This window comes from Pygocentrus nattereri, chromosome 28, assembly GCF_015220715.1.
Source record: "Pygocentrus nattereri isolate fPygNat1 chromosome 28, fPygNat1.pri, whole genome shotgun sequence".
Classification (NCBI taxonomy): Eukaryota; Metazoa; Chordata; class Actinopteri; order Characiformes; family Serrasalmidae; genus Pygocentrus; species Pygocentrus nattereri.
The window spans coordinates 4,514,122-4,536,621 of NC_051238.1; the positions used below are offsets into that span (position 1 = coordinate 4,514,122).

Below are 22,500 nucleotides of genomic sequence, written 5' to 3' on the forward strand. Positions count from 1 at the left end.
GGCTCAGACGTGTGGTTTTAAATAATGTTTGGTTGCCTAGAACTGAACTTTGCCTTCTTTCAAGCTGTCTTCACTTGACACGACACATTTTAGCAGTGGGCAGAAGAGACGTCACAAAGGAGGAGACTGGTTGGAAAATGAATGAAAAAGCTTGTAGCAGTCAATATTGTGTCGGTTTACAAGGAACTTCCCTCCCTTCAATAAGTAGCACCAATAGGCTTGCTGGTTACACACAAACCAAAGTTACGTCTAAATAGCTGGAGTTTTGGCTCCTTTTGGAACGTGCCACAAACATTAATTTCAGAATGAGTGTGTGTTTACAAAATTGATGAAACTGATAAGATGAAACATTACATACCCTATATTGCCAAAAGTTTTCACTCACTCATTCAAACCACTGAATCCAGGTGTTCCAGTCACTTCCGTGGCCACAGGTGTATAAAGCCGAGCCCCTCGGCCTGCAGACTGCTTCTACAGACATTAGTGAAAGAATGGGTCGCTCTCAGGAGCTCAGTGAATTCCAGCGTGGTGCCGTGATCGGACGCCACCTGTGCAGCAAGTCCAGTCGTGAAATTTCCTCACTACTAAATATTCCACAGTCCACTGTCAGTGGGATTATAACAAAGTGGAAGCGACTGGGAACGACAGCAACTCAGACACGAAGTGGTTGGCAACGTAAAATGACAGAGCGGTCAGCGGATGCTGAGGGGCATAGTGCGCAGAGGTCACCGACTTTCTGCAGAGTCAATCACTACAGACCTCCAAACTTCATGTGGCCTTCAGATCAGCTCAAGAACAGCATAGAGAGCTTCATGGAATGGGTTTCCATGGCCGAGCAGCTGCATCCAAGACTTACATCACCAAGTGCAATGCAAAGCGTGGAGTGCAGTGGTGTAAAGCGCCGCCACTGGACTCTAGAGCAGTGGAGACGTGTTCTCTGGAGTGATGAATCACGCTTCTCCATATGGAAATCCTATTCGACGAGTCTGGGTTTGGCGGTTTCCAGGAGACGGCACTTGTCTGACTGCATTGTGCCAAGTGTAAAGTTTGGTGGAGGGGGGATCATGGTGTGGGGTTGTTTTTCAGGAGTTGGGCTCGGCCCCTTAGTTCAAGTGAAAGTTCCTGATCTCAACCTGATAGAGCACCTTTGGGATGAATTAGAGTGGAGACTGTGAGCCAGGCCTTCTCATCCAACATCAGTGTCTGACCTCACAAATGCACTCCTGGAAGAACGGTCAAAAATTCCCATAATCACACTCCTAACCCTTGTGGAAAGCCTTCCCAGAAGAGTTGAAGCTGTTATAGCTGCAAAGGGTGGGCCTATGGATTAAGAATGGGGTGTCACTCAAGTTCATATGCGTGTGAAGGCAGACTTTTGGCAATATAGTGCATCTTGTCTTTGTACTGTTTTTGTTTATATACAGGTTAACGTGGATTTACTAATCACTGCTTTCTGTTTGAATTTGCATTTCAAATACTGTCCCAACTTTCTTGGGTTTGCATTTGCAGACATCCAACAGCTCTTTCCAAACTCAGTAACTCATGAAGCAGTATGTCAGCATTTTACTGTAGTTACCTAATCAACTACAGTTGATACACACAAGTTAGTAGTTAGTGAAATTTTTCAGTTTTTGATACATTTGAAAATACCTGTTGTATGTACATTTCACAATGAATGGACTAAAAGTAACGGCCTAAAATGACTTCTGGTTCCATTGACTTACATTAAAAGTAAAGTAGGTTTTTCCTTCTCATGTAAAGTTACAATTTTGGAGATACAAGGTTTTCTTCCAACAACAGCGACATGTGTTTAGCAGTTTTCGCCAATCAGTCAGTAGTCTGTAGCGTTTTTACGTCACCTTTTCCTATTGGCTCAACTTGCTTGGAACCTCAATGGATGTGGTCCCAAAAATAGCACCCAGTACCAGGTACCAGATTGGCTTAGTGGAAAACCAAAAAAGGCAAGTAGAGTCGAGTTGGGCCATTCAGTTGGTGCAACGGTCTTAAAGTTACACCCAGAAAGTTACGACTGACTTAGTTTAGCTACGCAATGTAAGCCTGTTGGTGCAACCGGCCCCCGGTTTTGTAGGAGTGGATATAACTATGCTATAAGGTCTTTATGTGTAGCCGTCATTCTCACTAATAACATAAAATTCACTAAAATCTGGGTTTAAAATGTGTACAATGAAAAAAAGTCAGCTGAACATGAATCAACACAACTCTTCCCAACAATAGTAAAGACAGCAATCAGCCCATTCAGAAACACACCGATCAGGCATAACATCATGACCACCTCCTCGTTTCTACGCTCACTGTCCATTTGATCAGCTGCACTTACTGTATAGCTGCACTTTGTAGTTCTACAGTTACAAAACAATTTAAACCTTGCAGGTGTAAAGTCAGAGATGACAGCTCGTCTGCTGCTGCACAGTCTGTGGTGGTCAGACTCTCGTCCTTCATCAGTGGTCACAGGACGCTGCCCACAGGACGCTGCCCACAGGACGCTGTTGGCTGGATATTTTTGGTTGGTGGACTGTTCTCAGTCCAGCAGCGACACTGAGGTGTTTAAACACTCCAGCAGCACTGCTGTGTCTGATCCACTCACACCAGCACAACACACACCACCACGTCATTGTTACTGCAGTGCTGAGAATGACCCTCCACCCAAATAGTACCTGCTCTGTGAGGGTCCATGGGGGTCCTGACCACTGAAGAACAGGGTAACAGAGTATCAGAGAAACAGATGGACTACAGTCTGTAACTGTAGAACTACAAAGACCAGCTATACAGTAAGTGGAGCTGATAAAGTGGACAGTGAGCGCAGTGGTCATAATGTTACGCCTGATTGGTGTAAATATAAAGTGTTATTATCAAATACACTTGAAAATGGCCCAAAAATGTATTTTTGCTTAATGTACTTCAGTGTTTTAAATACAGTTTGGAATGAAACAATATATTTACACATATAAAAGTTGTGTTGCTGACCTGTTTGTAAATATGTATATCATGTAAATTGATTAGGGTTGAAATATGGAGTGAAGAAAAGAGATTTCAGTGCGGTTTAAACTGTCCGTGCTTTTATTTTAACATAACTCACTTCCATATTACACATAAAAGCCAAGCAAGAGAACTGATGAGAGGAATGGACAGGGGTTATTCGTACCGCTCAGTCTTGTCTGTCTGTTGGCTCTCACTCGCAGAAATGTCTGTGAGGAAAAACACAGACAAAAGCAGTGAAATCGCACAGTAACTTCAGCCCTGCAACGTTGGAAATGCACTCAGTGCTACATGGAGAGGTTTCTGATAAAGTGGCCAGGGGCTGTTTCTGAGGGACAGAGAATTCAGCTAACATGCTCTCTGTAGTGCTGTCCACCACAGTCCACCAGCAGATGGCAGCACTTCACTGGGTACTGTGTTCAATTGTAAAGTAATGATATGTGGGGCCACTGATGAAACATATTACATAACTTCTATATTAGTTTAGTCTTGAAAGATAACGAACAGTTCAAACTAGTTACTGAAAAAAATGACAGGTGGGTGATAATTCAGAGCACGTACTGAATCATTTGTAGTAGATTCTGATTACGGCATAATTAATAGTAGTTACTGGATAATTAAAGCAGATACTGAAAAATATATAATAGATACCGAATAATTTACAGTAGGTACTGAAACATCTATAATAGATACTGAATAATTAACAGTAGTTAATAAATAATTTACAGTAGGTACTGAAACATCTATATAGATACTGAATAATTAACAGTAGTTAATGAATAATTTACAGTAGGTACTGAAACATCTATATAGATACTGAATAATTAACAGTAGTTAATGAATAATTTATAGTAGGTACTGAAACATCTATATAGATACTGAATAATTAACAGTAGTTAATGAATAATTTACAGTAGGTACTGAAACATCTATAATAGCTACTGAATAATTAACAGTAGTTAATGAATAATTTACAGTAGGTACTGAAACATCTATATAGATACTGAATAATTAACAGTAGTTAATGAATAATTTACAGTAGGTACTGAAACACCTATGATAGATACTGAATAATTAACAGTAGTTAATAAATAATTTACAGTAGGTACTGAAACATCTATAATAGATACTGAATAATTAACAGTAGTTAATAAATAATTTACAGTAGGTACTGAAACATCTATATAGATACTGAATAATTAACAGTAGTTAATAAATAATTTACAGTAGGTACTGAAACATCTATATAGATACTGAATAATTAACAGTAGTTGATGAATAATTTACAGTAGGTACTGAAACATCTATATAGATACTGAATAATTAACAGTAGTTGATGAATAATTTACAGTAGGTACTGAAACATCTATAATAGATACTGAATAATTAACAGTAGTTAATGAATAATTTACAGTAGGTACTGAAACATCTATATAGATACTGAATAATTAACAGTAGTTAATAAATAATTTACAGTAGGTACTGAAACATCTATATAGATACTGAATAATTAACAGTAGTTGATGAATAATTTACAGTAGGTACTGAAACATCTATAATAGATACTGAATAATTAACAGTAGTCAATGAATAATTTACAGTAGGTACTGAAACATCTATATAGATACTGAATAATTAACAGTAGTTAATAAATAATTTACAGTAGGTACTGAAACATCTATATAGATACTGAATAATTAACAGTAGTTGATGAATAATTTACAGTAGGTACTGAAACATCTATAATAGATACTGAATAATTAACAGTAGTTAATGAATAATTTACAGTAGGTACTGAAACATCTATATAGATACTGAATAATTAACAGTAGTTAATGAATAATTTACAGTAGGTACTGAAACATCTATATAGATACTGAATAATTAACAGTAGTTAATGAATAATTTACAGTAGGTACTGAAACATCTATATAGATACTGAATAATTAACAGTAGTTGATGAATAATTTACAGTAGGTACTGAAACATCTATATAGATACTGAATAATTAACAGTAGTTAATGAATAATTTACAGTAGGTACTGAAACATCTATATAGATACTGAATAATTAACAGTAGTTAATAAATAATTTACAGTAGGTACTGAAACATCTATAATAGATACTGAATAATTAACAGTAGTTAATGAATAATTTACAGTAGATACAAAAATATATAATAGATACTAAATAATTAACAGTAATTACTGAACACTTTACAGTAGGTACTGAAAAATCTACAATAGATACGGAATAATTTACAGTAGATACTGAATAATTAACAGTAGTTAATGAATAATTTACACTAGACACACACCCACACACACACACACACACACACACACACACACACACACACACACACACACACACACACACACACACACACTAACAGCAGGCCATGTAGGAGGAGAACAGAGTGAAGGACACAGCACCTCCACACTTTTCCTCCCCGTGGGTTCAGCCCAGCACCACATGAACAGAGTGAAGACACTGAAAATGGGTTATTTTATATGTTCTTCACAGAAAATGAGCAAAGGACAAGAATCTGAGGATGAAATAATAATAAATCACATCAGTTTTTCTTTCTGAAAATGGTCCCACAGACCTGAACACCACACAGGGGTTAACATGTGCAGCCAGGAAAGAGTTCAGGCTGATGAAGCCCCTAACGCTGCGCACAGCTCCCGCCGACAGCTTCATTCTCAGATCTCGCTCCACAGTGAGAAAAGGTGTCTCACCTGGTACCTGTCCGAGTGGACGGCCTCGTCAGCAGGACGGGGCGAGGAGCCCCCCTCTCGCTTAATGTGGGTAGAGAAGAGGGGCTGAGGGGAAGTGAAGGAACCAAAATCAGAAGCCTTTATAAGCCAAATACAATAGTTTCACATGCAAAGAAAGACGTATTTAAGCATAATAATAATAATAATTATAATATAATTATTATTACATTAGACTGCAGGAGGCTTTATATCGAGGAAAATGTATTTCTTACTTGTAAAAGTAAGACTTTCCGTTTTTAAACGTAATCAATAAATCAATATAAACATGTAATGATAAGAATTTTCTTTGAATTATTAAAAATTGCTTTATACTGCAAAAAATATTCTCACTCGTGAGAAATGAAAATGTGATTCCCACCAATAAATGAATCTTGTTCTAATGTAGTTTTGTGTACCAATTAGGAATTTGAAATAAAAATACATTCATTTTTTACATTTTCTCCATAATTAAACGGTTGAGATGTAAACCGAGCGGTTCAGAGCGGTTTGGTGTGAAACGCTCAGCTCTAGAGAAACTTCCAGAGTCAGAACTGTTCACAGTGGTGGTGATAGGAACCAGACGTCCACCTCTAAAAGCTCCTCACAGAAAGTCCCTGTATGAAATGGTTATGAATTCACTGCCTGATGCCTGAGACACTGTTTTACGGTAGTTTTGAGACAAACTTTTGGCCTAAAGTGTATTTTTAAAATACATGCATAATGGAGGGATACGTGCAGGGCGCTGTGAGGCAAAATAGTCCCCAAAGAAAATGAGTTTTTTTTTTTTTTTCAGATTTCACTGTTTTACCATCATCAACATTCTACACAAAAACTCGTGCAGGTTCTCTGGTGGTTCTGGATAGTAAATAAAACACTGTGACCCCTGGTTCCTATCACCACCACTGTAAAGACATCTGAGCCACATTCACATCAGAACCTGTTTACATCACAGCCACTTATGCAGATTTGAAAACAAATTGGTGGAGTTCTCCTTTAATGGCTAAAACTGATTTCCATCGAAAAGCAAATTTCAGTCACAGGTGGCTTTTTTATTACATCCCATATAATGACATCGTGATAGTGCATCGTTAGTGAGGCTCAAATCTGACGTGTCCCTCATTTCAGTTTCGAAGGAAAAACTGAACCTGCAGAGACAGTCTGCCTCAGGCACTGCCTGGAAAGGCTGAGGTGAGCGAACGCCAGTCGTGTGGCTCTTACCTTCAGAAGCCCAGCGGAGAGACACTCCTTCTGCGCCAGACTCGGACTGTAAGAGAGGAAGAGGTCACACAGGACTCAGGCTGAGCTTCAGGTAAATGAACATGCAGAGCCGCGGTCACTTCAAACGCTGAGGGCACAGGCCGAACCACGACCCTCTCAGGCTGATTTTCTTTACATCCCCATAAACAGCGGAGCAACAGCGTTAATTAACAGGTGCAAGGACAACATCTGTTTGGGGTTTTTTGGGTCATCATTCATTTTTACATTAAGATTTTCTCACCAATTCAACAGGCTGTTCCTGTCACTATGTGACTGATGGACTGATATACAGTGCCAACCAAATGTGTGGACAGACTGTGTCAAAGGACTTGTTTATTTATTTATTTACTTATTTACTTACTTATTTCCCACATTCTAGAACAACTCTGAAATACTATGAATATATTATACTATGAAACACTTTATACGGAGTGACGGAACCCTAGAAGAATCATCTTTTCAAGAGTGTATAGAACTCTTGGTTCCAAATACAATCATTGCTTTACTAAAGAACCATTTTTATTAGGGGAAAGAACTATTATCATCATTTTTACTGAAGAACCCTTGAAGAACCATCTTTTTAAGAGTGTATAGAACTCATGGTTCTAAATACAATCATTTCCTTTGCTAAAGAACCCTTCAAGAACCATTTTTTAAGAGTGTATAGAACTCTTGGTTCTAAATACAACCATTGCCTTTACCAAAGAACCCTTGAAGAACCATCTTTTTTAAGAGTGTATAGAACTCATGGTTCTAAATACAACCATTGCCTTTACCAAAGAACCCTTGAAGAACCATCTTTTTAAGTGTGTACATTTTATATTTATGTATTGGGATTAGCAGATATGCAAAAATTCCCATATCGGTTCTAATTGTTTAACACAAACAGGCAAGAACGATTTGGTTCTGCATCAGACGGAACCGGTAAAGTTGGGAAATATGACAGAAATGATCATATATGATGTAAAACAGTGTCTCAGGCAGGCAGAGCCGCCTCCGCCCTGCCTTCCCGTACAGCTGAACACACCCTTGGGCCGAATACAATTTGACACAATTACTGTCGGCGGTTCTGTCACTAAGCAGATTAGAGCTGTAATGTCTTTATTGAACGAATCCTTCATGTGGAGCGAAAGCCTCGCCCCTCGCCCCCCCCCGCGTGCTGCTGACGGTGGGACGGTGAGATCTGGCGTTATTAAACATAGCTGTGATTTTCACCGTCGTCGCCCTGAGCCTGAGAGGCTGTGAAATATGTGGTGAGCGATGTGAGCATGTGTAGTCTGAGCACTGGGGGTGATGGAGGAGCGCCTGAGGCTGCTGATGAATATGCCATCATGACCTGAAAGCTTTTAATGTGCTGGAGGAGGGACAGAGCTAATGAGCGAGGGGGGAAAGGTGGGAGTTTTGCTGTGTTGGTGTTGGTTAAGCACTCGCTCTCAGACTCAACTAAACACCTCTGTGCTCTGTTTCCTTCATTTAAATCAGCTGCATTGTATTTTAGGTCTGCGACAAATGATTTCTTTGATAGTCGAATAATCGATCGATTATTGAAACGAATAACAACAGCAAGAGGACAGTGATCCACTGTCGGCCCGTTAATGGCAAAAAAAGGTAAAGAAAGGTGAAGAAACACTGAGAGGAACTGAGACTCTAAAGAGAAGAAACACTGAGATGAACTGAGACTCTAAAGGAGAAGAAACACTGAGATGAACCGAGACTCTAAAGGAGAAGAGACACTGAGAGGAACTGAGACTCTAAAGAGAAGAAACACTGAGATGAACTGAGACTCTAAAGGAGAAGAAACACTGAGATGAACCGAGACTCTAAAGGAGAAGAGACACTGAGAGGAACCAAGACTCTAAAGGAGAAGAGACACTGAGATGAACCGAGACTCTAAAGGAGAAGAGACACTGAGAGGAACCGAGACTCTAAAGGAGAAGAGACACTGAGATGAACCGAGACTCTAAAGGAGAAGAGACACTGAGAGGAACCGAGACTCTAAAGGAGAAGAGACACTGAGATGAACCGAGACTCTAAAGGAGAAGAGACACTGAGAGGAACCGAGACTCTAAAGGAGAAGAGACACTGAGATGAACCGAGACTCTAAAGGAGAAGAGACACTGAGAGGAACCGAGACTCTAAAGGAGAAGAGACACTGAGAGGAACCGAGACTCTAAAGGAGAAGAGACACTGAGATGAACCGAGACTCTAAAGGAGAAGAAACACTGAGAGGAACCGAGACTCAAAAGGAGAAGAGACACTGAGAGGAACCGAGACTCTAAAGGAGAAGAGACACTGAGAGGAACCGAGACTCTAAAGGAGAAGAGACACTGAGATGAACCGAGACTCTAAAGGAGAAGAAACACTGAGAGGAACCGAGACTCAAAAGGAGAAGAAACACTGAGAGGAACCAAGACACTAAAGGAGAAGAGACACTGAGAGGAACCGAGAATCTAAAGGAGAAGAGACGCTGAGAGGAACCGAGACACTAAAGGAGAAGAGACACTGAGAGGAACCGAGAATCTAAAGGAGAAGAAACACTGAGAGGAACCGAGACTCTAAAGGAGAAGAAACACAGAGAGGAACCGTGATTCTAAAGGGGAACCCATCCTCGTCTGGACCACAAACAGCAAAAGTCCACTTATCAGCATTCATTTTCCACAGACAGTCCAGTTTACTGATCTTTCCTTCCTTCCTTCCTTTCTTCAGTAACACTTTATAAATTAGTTTAGTAAGTAATTTTTGACCAGCTCAGCTTTTACTTTGTAACATCTGTCCAAGTTTATTTTCTAAAATAAAAGTCTCTGTGCATTTTAAATCTGAGGAGATTGAACACTAGTCAGGGCTTGTATGCAGGCCAAAGATCTGGGTGGTCCGAGGGAGGACCAGCAGTGGCAGACAGTCAGTGGGATGCCGACCTTTTCAAACCAGTGGACTGATATCTGCTCGCTATCTGGGCGATTATGAATCATTCAATTACAAATAACTCTTACGTAGCTACCAGCATTTAAATCTGGCTTGAGGTTGTTTTATGCATTTGCTTCAATTTGGCTTGAGGTTGTTGGTTTATGCATTAGCAACGAAGACAATAAAGATTAATATTTTAAAAAATGACTGCTTTAATGAACTTTCCTGCTAATACAAAAGATAAATAAAACCATATATATTTCCTGTTCGAATGTGAAACCAAGGATGTGCAACGTTGTAGCAATAAAATACAACAAAACTAAATCAGTTCTCCGTTAATCACACCAACAGGTTCTCTGTGCTACACAAACATCACACCAACATGAGTGTGAATGGCTGTGTTTTCTACATTATATAATCCTATTCCACTTTCTGAGCGCAATATTCTTAAAGTAGATTCTGTCCACAATTAAACGTTCTTAAACTGGCGCTCTGTGATGGTACTGAATGCAGTCCAGCAGCGATGCCGTTGACATGCATGGCTGAACCCAACGTAGGTACATAGGTATGTATATCTACGAACATCTCCAGCCATAAGCATGACTTCCATTCAAATTCAGCAAACGGCGGCAAACATTTGTGGCAAACTTCTTCTCTACAAACAGTTAAATTTGAGTGATTTTGGGTAAACCCTCAATTCAAACAGTAACGCTTTGTCCAGATGCAACGTATGTATGCATTTGCCAACTGTGTTTGTACACTGTGGAATTAGATCTCCACATTTAACCCATACATGCAGTGAAACACCCACATGCATGTGAACTAGGACACACACACACACACACACACACACACACACACACACACACACACACACACACACACACACACACTAGGGGGCAGTCAGCACACTTGCCCAGAGCAGTGGGCAGCCCTACCCATGGCACCCAGGGAGCAATTGGGGGTTAGGTGTCTTGCTCAAGGGTACTTCAGTCATGGACTGTCAGCGAGAGGATCGAACCAGCAACTGGTCTGGTTACCTAACCTCCAGCCCAGAACTGCCCCCAGTTGAACTGCTTCCTGAAACTGTTTGCGATTGGTGGCAAATGTTAGTGGAGAACTCAAGATACCCAGAAAACTGCTTGAAGCTGTTTGCAAGCGTTCTCCTATGTTTGGCAAATTTGAGTTCGGCGTTAAGACGCGATGCAGTGCTCAAAGCTGTGAGCATTACCTGGAAAGTGAACAGGGTTGCTGTGAATAATAGCTACTTGCTTCTCGGGTCCAGCTCCACTGGAGAACATGCATTTCGACATAGAAGATGTTACAGTTCAACTTGAAGTTACTATGAAGTAGGGCGACATTTAACCAGCGAGCCAGCGCAACTATCTTACCAAGGTCAATCTTCTTCGTCCAGTGAGCCGACGTGTTTCCTCTTCAAAGGAATGTGTACATGGAGGATGTGATCTTGTGCCAGCTATGGTCAGCTTTACAAACAGCACAACGGACTCTTAACTCTCCAATAAGCGGTAATATAAAGTGGTAATTCTTAGTTAGCGTGAAACATGAGTGATGAGGTCAGCACCTAATCCACTATTACATTAAATGCCAATTAATTTGCTTGGTGATTTTAGTCGACTAAGTCGATTAATCGTCGCACCCCTATTGTGCAGGGAGGTTCACTCAAAAGAGGCCCTGAATATTCTGTTGTAACTCCTGTTATGATGAAACAATCCGATTTAAAAACTCCACTACTTACCTTGACGTATGTGTAATTGATTGCTTTACGTGTGATGCTGAAAGTGATCTCTCTGCCAGACACACTTCGATGTGGTGCTCCATGTTCCTGAATGTATCAGCAGGAATTACAGAGGTCCAGTGCTTACCTCATCAGTCTGACCCAGGGGCATCCCAGCTTGTTCGAGGCTCCATATACAGAGGAGCACATTGCACTTTGTTTGGTTCCGATTGCTTCGTCCTAGCGAGAGTTATTACAGAATATTTGGGGCCTCTTTCGAGTGAATCTCCCTGTATTTATGGCAGAACATGGTATTTTTCCAGTACAAATATTGCCCTGTTTACAGTAGAGCTGCACTGGCCACCCCAGACACACTGAATGACCTCTTTGTCATTGAATGTGTTTGGATTACTTGGATGGTGAGAAGCAGAAAATGGAAACCCAACTTCTAAGACTGAGCTTTGGAGGTGTGACCATTTCAAAAGCTGAAAGTGAGTCTCCTGAAAAGAATGGAATCTATAATAATAAAGGTAAAGAGTGAACACACTAATTACTGAAATGCATATATTTACGGTACGTTTTCTGTTAAATGTACATTTTCCGCTTTTTTACTGATACTGAAAAACCTTTTGACTGAAAGTCTCTGTGTCTCTTTTGCACAGTACTGTCAATGCATGTGTATACATGTACGATAAAAGTGTGTGTATATCTGAGCACGTGTACCTCAGGTGTAGCTGCGTAAGTCGTTCAATCTCCGTCTCCATGTGCTCCTGCAGCTCCCCCGGCCGCAGAACTGCCTGACAGACAGGGCACACAGGAGTCTGGGCATCAAACACACACTTTACCTTACCTACAGCACAGAAGAGAGAGAGAGGAGAGAAAAGAAACAAAGAAGTGAAAACAAGATCAGACAAAGAAAAGAGCTGCTGGTCCCCTATAAGCCACCTGCACTTCAGTTCCAACACTAATCTAACCCTCCTGCCTCTGATATTTAAAAGCTCTTGAAGGTCTTGATAAGTAGGATCAGATGCGGTAGAGAAAACTATCTAAGCTCTGCCAGGACAGCCGCTTTGAAGAAGGTGCTTTGTAATGATATTAGAATAGTTTAGATACTTTCCCTATATGGAAAGTCTTCTATGCTCTACTGTAGGCAAACACAAGTCTGTCCCAACTTGATCGTAGACCTATAAAACTGTGTCCAAGTTCAACTGCAACCAACCAGATTCTGTTTGAACACAATCGTAGCACAATCAGTCTGAACTGAATTCAACACTATGCTGTCTGAATTCTATAGTCTGACAAAATTCTGTGTGAATCTGACTGCAATCTTACAAAACTATCTGCGTATCTGATCGCAGGCCTACAAAATTCTGTCTGAATCTGACCGTAATCCTACAAAATTCAGGCTTAATCCCACTGACACTCCACAAAATTCTGTGTGAACCTGACTGTAGCCCAACAAAATTCTCTCTGATTCCTAATGCAGCCCAACAAAATTCCATCAGATTCCTAATGCAGCCCTACAAAACTCTGTCTGATCCCAACTGCAGCCCAACAAAAGTCTGTCTGCTCCCGACTGCAGCCTACCAAAATTCTGTCTGATCCCAGCTGTAGCCCAATAAAATTCTGTCTGATCCCAAATGCAGCCCAACAAAATTCTGTCTGATCCCAACTGCAACCCAACAAAATTCTGTCTGATCCCAAATGCAGCCCAACAAAATTCTGTGTGAACCTGACTGTAGCCCAACAAAATTCTCTCTGATTCCTAATGCAGCCCAACAAAATTCCATCAGATTCCTAATGCAGCCCAACAAAATTATGTCTGATCCCGACTGCAGCCCAACAAAATTCTGTCTGATCCCAGCTGTAGCCCAACAAAATTCTGTCTGATCCCAACTGCAGCCCAACAAAATTCTGTCTGATCCCAACTGCAACCCAACAAAATTCTGTCTGATCCCAAATGCAGCCCAACAAAATTCTGTGTGAACCTGACTGTAGCCCAACAAAATTCTCTCTGATTCCTAATGCAGCCCAACAAAATTCCATCAGATTCCTAATGCAGCCCAACAAAATTATGTCTGATCCCGACTGCAGCCCAACAAAATTCTGTCTGATCCCAGCTGTAGCCTAACAAAATTCTGTCTGATCCCAACTGCAGCCCAACAAAACTCTGTCTGATCCCAACTGCAGCCCAACAAAATTCTGTCTGATCCCAACAAAATTCTGTCTGATCCAGACTGTAGCCCAACAAAATTGTCTGATCCCAACAAAATTCTGTCTGATCCAGACTGTAGCCCAAAAAAATTCTGTATGTTCCCAGCTTTAGCCCAACAAAATTTCGGATCCCAACAAAATTCTGTTTGATCCCAACTGTAGACCAACAAAATTCTGTCTGATCCCAACTGTAGCCCAACAAAATTCTGTCTGATCCCAGTTGTAGCCCAACAAAATTCTGTCTGATCCCAGTTGTAGCCCAACAAAATTGACTGATCCCAACAAAATTCTGTCTGATCCCAACTGAAGCCTACAAAATTCTGTCTAACCCTAACTGAGCCCAATAAAATTCTGATCCCAAATGCAGCCCAACAAAATTCTGTCTGATCCAGACTGTAGCCCAACAAAATTGTCTGATCCCAACAAAATTCTGTCTGATCCAGACTGTAGCCCAACAAAATTGTCTGATCCCAACAAAATTCTGTCTGATCCAGACTGTAGCCCAAAAAAATTCTGTATGTTCCCAGCTTTAGCCCAACAAAATTTCGGATCCCAACAAAATTCTGTTTGATCCCAACTGTAGACCAACAAAATTCTGTCTGATCCCAACTGTAGCCCAACAAAATTCTGTCTGATCCCAGCTGTAGCCCAACAAAATTCTGTCTGATCCCAGCTGTAGCCCAACAAAATTCTGTCTGATCCCAGTTGTAGCCCAACAAAATTCTGTCTGATCCCAGCTGTAGCCCAAAAAAATTCTGTATGTTCCCAGCTTTAGCCCAACAAAATTTCGGATCCCAACAAAATTCTGTTTGATCCCAACTGTAGACCAACAAAATTCTGTCTGATCCCAACTGTAGCCCAACAAAATTCTGTCTGATCCCAGCTGTAGCCCAACAAAATTCTGTCTGATCCCAGCTGTAGCCCAACAAAATTCTGTCTGATCCCAGTTGTAGCCCAACAAAATTCTGTCTGATCCCAGCTGTAGCCCAACAAAATTCTGTCTGATCCCAGCTGTAGCCCAACAAAATTGACTGATCCCAACAAAATTCTGTCTGATCCCAACTGTAGCCCAACAAAATTCAGTTTAATCCCAAATGATCCTAAAATCCCAAAAAATAATCTGGCAACTTTCAGACAGAAATATTCTTGGGCTACAAATATTTTATTCTTTCGCTACATTAACACTTGACAAGCACTTCAGGAGTGATTTTGTTTTTTGGGGTGTGATTGTTTTCTATTGTTTCTATTGTTAAAGATGAGCTGGAATCATCAGTATGCCTGGTGGGGTTAAACAGCAGCACAGAAGCGTTCAGTAGTCTGACCCCGTTTCAATTTCCCCGTTTCCTGAGAATGCTGAAGTGTGAAAATGCATTGCCACAGTGTCCCGCTCTGACTGCCATGGGGTGAATCACCCACATGCGTCTGCTGCTGACAGATTGGGGAAATCTATTAAGCAAATAAAACCTGTCAACAGCGTGGCAGGCAGCAGCATGACGGAGGAAACAGAGGGCAGCAGCTCCGGTCGCATTTTCCCCCACTGAACCAATCACCTGCTAACAACAGGCCAAATGAAAGCAAATAGATGTGAATAAAACATGGATCTACATGCGAGAGCTACCAGGTCTCGTGCCCTTGAGAAAGCCCGGCCTGTCAGCGCTCTTCTCTGTCTCACATACGCGTCGTCCTAAATGAATTCCCTGACATGCATGGACTGCTCTCTCCTCTGCCTTCCGCAAAGCCAGCATCAGTAAACAGCAAAATCTCTCACCTGAAATTGAATTTATAAGCAAATTACTTCTTTAGATAACGTCTCCAAGTAATGGAACGATAAGAGGAATTCGATTTGATGCTGGAACAAGAGTCCTTTTGCTGGTGCCTGTGCAGATATATGGGATGTTTCCCTTTTGCCTTCACTGTATGAGATACTCTTATCTATAAAACAGATGAAAGTACAGGCTGGCTTATAATACTGTTTTAGGTATACAACACAGGCTGGCTGTGAGAACAAAACCATTCCATTTTTCTCATTTTCCATTTTGTTTCCCATGCTTTGAAAGAACCAGCTGCCCTTACAGTGTTTCAGAACTTCATGATGAATGGACCAAGAGAAATGACCCAAAATGACTTTTTTACATTGACTTTCATTAGTTAAGAACCTTCTGTATAGTTACCACTTTGGACAAGCTTTTATTCTAACAGCGACGATAGTGTCTGAAACCACATCAGCAAGTCTATTAGTGTGATTCGGGGCAACTGTGTGATGATTCAGACATGCAGTTACCACTAGTGAGGCGTAAGCAGGCATTAGCTACTTTAGCCTTGCAGCTCCAGTACATAATTAAAGAAGAAAATGTCAGTAACCAAACATGTCTTGGCTGATGGACTATGTTTGAGGTAAAGGGGTATAACTAGTGTGGTAGTCAAGACTACTGTAGTTGAGTCCAAGACTAGGGCCCAATCTCATTTCACCCCTTGTCCCTACCACTTATCCCTACCCCTCAGCTTTGGCGTTCACGTCTAGGGATAGGGTGGCCCAGTTTTTGTTGAGATCGAGGGGGAGGGCGAAGTGTAAGGGCTACATGGCCTTCCAAACGGAGGCTTTTCAGAGGCTCCAAACAGAGAGCCTCAAAATAGCAGAGGCAATTGGTGGTGTACCAATTTGACAAGGTGTTTAGTACAGCAGTGTTCAGATTGAGGTGTAGCAGAACGCAACCACCCTGCAAGTTAAAACCTCTGCATGTGTGTCCCCATGCAAGCCCACGGGAGCAAGCAAGGGAGAGTGAGCAAGAGAGCGTGTGAGAGAGGCGTAATGGTAGGACTAGAGCAGCACTTTACATATTTCAATTGATGAAATGCATTTAGAGACCCAACCAGACATTTTAACATCCAGTCGAGAGAACCAACTGGGACAATAACAACCCTACAGTGACTGGGGCCACATTGAGGTTCCAATCCCAGTTTGGGCAGCAAAGCCACTATTTTTGGCTTAAAACAAACATGATTAGACCTTCTTGATAAGAGATCTGGTATGTGTTTCAGCTCGTAACATGTCAGCAGCACTTGACCTCATCGCACACACCGACACCGACAATGCAGTCACATATGATCCTTTGCTTATTGAAACATCAGAGAGACGTTAGAGGAGCTCCAAGGCATCATGTTCTCAGTCACACTCCAGTGCACTGGAACGACAGGCCTGATCCTCAGGCCCAACATAAAGGTCCGTCTCTTTTTCTGTGCAATGGGATGACTGCACATGCCAGCATCCATATGACAGCTGCCATCGTCACAGTGACAGACGGATTTTGAGACGGTCGAAAGCTGACCTTTCCAGAATGCCACATCTCGTCCTGATGCTCCATCACACTACAACGATGTCAGGAGCCCGGAAGAACAATACTCCAGGCCTGAGCCAAAAAAAGGACAACACTGCAGGCTCATATTTCCCTGAGATACACGGAGGGCGGAGAGGAGTTACATCACCCAGGGCCAAGCAGAGGACTTGACTGACAGGAGTGGTCTTGGTTGCTTTGGGTGTTTTATCACAGTGTCATAACAGAAAATGGTGATGGATTGAGGCAGCAGCTAAAAAAGCAAAGGCCTTCGATTTTGACCCCTAAGGAGGGATGTGTATTTAGGCAAATTGTGATATTTGAGTATCTATAGGGATTAATGGAGGGATAAACATGGGAAAAATAAAAACAAGGGAAAAATGGACTTTGCTGGTAATAAAGGGCTGTGACAGCGCTGCTGTGGCACAAAAGATGAGCAGCACACAGAGGGCCACATTTTAACCCCTTAAATGTCCAGGATTCAAAGTTTTACTACACACGTATATAAACTAAGAACAGCTCAGCCAGTTTGTACCGAAGTCCCTGTAGTTACTGAATAATAAGCCTTAGTGTGTAATAAGCCTGGGATTTTAAGGGGTTTAAATGGTGTTTTATTAATCAAAAACAGCCGAGGGACATCAGTAGTTGGGAGGTGACAGAAGCTGCCTCTTCAGATGAGCTAATGAGCGAACAGAGCTGACCTGTACAGGTAATGAGGACTCATCGTCTTCTTGGTGGTGAACAATGTGCCAACATTTTAGATTGACAGAGAAACATATCCTCACTGGCTATGTCAGTTTCCCTAAGGCAGTTAGTGACCTCAATATCAACCAAAACAATCAAAGCAAATGTTTAAAATGTTGATATTTATTATGTTTTATACAACGGAAACAGCCTGGGGTCAAACTGACCACAAAGATGTGTTCAGAAAGTCCGGAACACTGAAAGCACAGAATGTCCGTTTTATGGTTATGAAGCAAAAAAGATGTTAATAGAGATGTTAAACACTGAATGGGGTCAAATTGACCCCAAAGATAAAGGGAGTGTTGACGTAACAAATTGGGGAAGAAAATAAAATATGATCTGTGACCTGTGCCAGTGTTATTGCACGTTTTATGGTTTATGTTGTACGTATTTTTTCCATTATGCGAAACCCAGGACATTTATAGAAATAGTGAATTACAATGAGCAGAAAATGAGCCATTTGAAAAAATACACGCCATATGTTCTCTGTAGAGGTTGTGTTAACTTACACCTAGAAACTGAATAAAATAGACAGACAGACAGACATAGATAGACAGACAGATAGGTAGACATGTAAACAGATAGCTAGATAGACAGACGGACAGACAGACACATAGATAGCTGGTTAACCAAGAAATCCTGCTTTCTAAGAAACCCTCCTGGATTAGTTCTACAGCTCATTCATTCACAGACAGGCATGAGACTGATCTTGTCCAAATAGCACTTCAGAAAGCAAAGCAAACGCCTCCTGACTGTAATGCCAACACCATAGAAACAGAAATACCAATGAGATCAAATGCATGAAGTTGTTTCTCGTGCATCAGTTCCAGCTTTCAAGGCCGATCTCCTGCTTCAGGCCATGAATTTCCTCAGCCTTGCAGTGCTGTCATAATGGGAACTACCTCTGAGTAATCTGAGGGCAGGCGGAAGGCATAGGAAGGTGTGTGGGTGGGTGTGTTGGGGGGGGGTTACTCTCTGGCAGGTTTTCTGAGGAGAGCCTGCTGTTATTGAAGTGAATTGGCCCTCTCCACACCTGCCATGGTTAGCCCAAACACCGTCTGGTTCATATTTAAGACATCAAATGTTTCATTTTATACAGGGGGGATTTCATCGTTTCTTAAATATGCTTTCTGAAGTGAATGTGATTTGGTTGGGGGGGTGGGGGTGGGGGTGGGGATATGCGGGGCGCAGTGAGCTGGTTTTTATTGGAGAAAATAATGGGCCATTGAAAGAGCCGATTTAATGGGCAACATAATAGGCAATGTAGTAACACATCTGCTGTGGAAAGTCGTTTCCTTCGTTTTCAAAGGTAAGGTTCTTTTTTTAATTCTTTCTTTCTTTAATCAACTCACAGCTCAACCGCTCTGGCAGCAGCGTTTGCTAGAAACAGCCACATGCCGCAGGTCCACTTTTAGAAGTCTCCCCTACAATAAACACTAATGATCATTGTGTAATATGCACCATGATTAAGGACATCAGTGGGGAAGAAAAGCAGCCAGGGCAATATTAGCCCACTAAATCCCACTGCGCTTGGCTCCAAATGCTACAGTGCTCACTTGTGTTTAAAGACTACTGGCCGGTACATACGGTCGATCTAAAAACCACTTTAAGTCGGATTCTCCCAGTCAAATCAATGAGCTCCTTCTAGTCAAGCCCTTTCTTTCTGCTCTCACCATTCAGTCAATATCAAAAAGCTTGTATAATCTCCATTGAAAAGCACGGACCAATAGAATGGGATGGTCTGGACCAGCACATGAGCCTAAGGTCACCATCGCAAAGCATGGGCTAGAGGGGATAAAGCCCCCGAGCACTAGGCTGTGGAGCAGAAGAACTGCACTCTCCATCCCAACACCTTTGGGATGAATCTGTGATCCAGAACTGTCCATCCAACATCAGTAATTGACCTCATTAATGCTCAATCAAATCCTCACAGCAATGTTCCAACATCTAGTCTAATGCTTTCCCAGAAGAGTAGAGGCAGCAGAAAGAGAGAGAGAGAGAGAGAGAGAGAGAGAGAGAGAGAGAGAGAGAGAGAGAGAGAGAGAGAAACTAATATAGACAATACAGAGAGAGAGAGAGAGAGAGAGAGAGAGACTAATGTAGACAATACAGAGAGAGAGAGAGAGAGAGAGAGAGAGAGAGAGAGAGAGAGAGAGAGAGACTAATGTAGACAATGCAGAGAGAGAGACTAATACAGACAATGCAGAGAGAGAGAGAGAGAGAGAGAGAGAGAGAATGTAGACAATTCAGAGAGAGAGACTAATACAGACAATGCAGAGAGAGAGACTAATACAGACAATGCAGAGAAAGAGAGAGAGAGAGACAGAGAGAGAGAGAGAGAGAGACAGAGAGAGGGGGCTAATATAGACAATACACAGAGAGAGACTAATACAGACAATGCAGGGAGAGAGAGAGAGAGAGAGAGAGAGAGAGAGAGAGAGACAGAGAGAGAGAGAGAGACAGAGAGAGTGAGAGAGAGAGACAATACAGACAATAGAGAGAGACTAATGCAAACAATACAGAGAGAGAGAGAGAGAGAGAGAGACTAATACAGACAATGCAGAGAGAGAGAGAGAGAGAGACAGAGAGAGAGAGAGAGAGACAATACAGACAATAGAGAGAGACTAATGCAAACAATACAGAGAGAGAGAGAGAGAGAGAGAGAGAGACTAATACAGACAATGCAGAGAGAGAGAGAGACTAATATAGACAATGCAGAGAGAGAGAGAGAGAGAGAGAGAGAGAGAGACTAATACAGAGAGAGAGACTAATACAGACAATAGAGAGAGAGAGAGAGAGACTAATACAGACAATAGAGAGAGACTAATACAGACAATACAGAGAGAGAAGAGAGAGAGAGAGAGAGAGAGAGAGAGAGAGAGAGAGAGAGACGCTGGTAGAATGAGCAGAATGAGTCCTGAAACTTGAAACTCTCAGCACACCAAAGCCCGGTGTTTCAGCGCTGACCAGTGAGTGTGTGAAAGTATTTAAAGCACTTTAACACACTCCTGCGCAGTGACCTCACTACCACATTTACATCACAATGTAAAGCGGCTGTGCGTTTACTGTCTTCCAGAGAACCATCAGCTGAAGTTACGGCCGTGTGAAGACCAACACTTCAAATAAACCCAGTGAGTAACTCAGAAAAAATGCAGCTTTAAGAGACACCTGCACAGCGCTGCAGACCCTCGCTGCCTGAGCTACTTAAAGGGGCACGCTGGCCAAAATGGAAATTTAAACCATCACTACATCTGTTGTAAACAGGCCTCCCTGCCTCCTACAGCAGTGCTGCAGTCTGTAATGTGAGATTTCCTCGTTTAAAACCCCTTCTGACGATGAATCTTGAAGGTGGGAGGAACTTTTGTGGAACTATAAAGGCTTTGGGATGGACACTTCTCCAACTGAATTGCTCTTTTAACAAAGAAGTCTGATGACCAGTTGGGCTTATTGCTGTGTCTCTGATTATAAGTCCACTCTTAAACTCACTTTCTTTGTTCTATATAGAACCAAGTACACTCAAAGAACCATTTGCATGCTTACATGGTTCTTCAGATTGATGGAGAACCATACAGAACCTTTTTTGAAAATGGTTCTATTTAGCACCACCAAAAAGGGTCTGTCTATTGGTACAAACTTGACACCATAATAATAGAAGAACCCTTATTGTCGTTATTTAGAATCCTTTTCAAAAAGGTTCTGTATAAAACCATCTACGGCACGTTCTCCATCAATCTAAAGAACCACTTTTATCAAGCAAAGAGATCTTTGAGTGTTCATGGCTCTAAAGAACCATTTTCTTTAGAAAAAGAATCACCTTTTTAAGTGTGCAGGCTAAAGTGCAGCCTCCACATGATGGGGTTAGTTTAACCCTCTCAGGTCAATGATGTCTTGATCAGCTACACGTCCTTTCAGACCTAGTAAATGAACTAGTTTTATTCAAATAAAAAAAAAGACATTAATCAGAAGAATCGTTCATTCAAAGTATTTATTTAGGTTGAATAAAACTAGTTAATTTACTTGTTACCACATGATGTCATTTTGTAAGTAGGTCTGACGAGCCTCTTTTTACAGTGTACAACCAGCCCTTCAGTCTGCTCACTGATGGTCGGTGCCGGAAGCAAAGTTAACGTTTTCATTTGTAGCTTATATAAAAAAGCATGAATCTTTCTTACATACTTGTAAAATTCCTAGATAAGAGGACCTTCGATGACGCACTTATGCCTGTAAACAGGTTCATCCTCACCTGTCCCTCATCCTCACTGCACAGGTGTGAAGACCAAACCACGATAAGCCACCACGACCCGAAGCATGTCCCGCATTCACGCCGATAAGATCAGATAGTCTTACACTAACAGTATCAGCTCTTACTGCACCATGAAGACCTGCTGTGGTCTGTTTTGACTTTGCTCAGCGCTGATACCCACACGCTTGGCTACTGTTTAGAGGAAGTGGCTCAGGTGCTACTTAATAAACAGCACCACAGGACCACACATTAAAGCGGTGAGCCCGTTTACGCGGCGCATTCGTGATGATAAAGATGAAAGCCCACTGAAGCATT

General features: G+C 41.6%; 1 protein-coding gene across 1 annotated transcript in view; it reads right to left on the reverse strand.

Moving 5' to 3' along the window:
• rnf220b (ring finger protein 220b) overlaps positions 1 to 22,500 on the reverse strand; it is an 86,633-nt gene that overhangs the window by 12,556 nt on the left and 51,577 nt on the right. Inside the window, exons 3-6 of the mRNA XM_037535927.1 lie at positions 12,376 to 12,502; positions 6,975 to 7,020; positions 5,739 to 5,822; positions 3,164 to 3,206 (exon numbers count right to left, since the gene is read on the reverse strand). Of these exons, the coding sequence (XP_037391824.1) occupies positions 3,164 to 3,206; positions 5,739 to 5,822; positions 6,975 to 7,020; positions 12,376 to 12,502 (300 nt within the window). The remainder of the gene's footprint in view (positions 1 to 3,163; positions 3,207 to 5,738; positions 5,823 to 6,974; positions 7,021 to 12,375; positions 12,503 to 22,500) is intronic.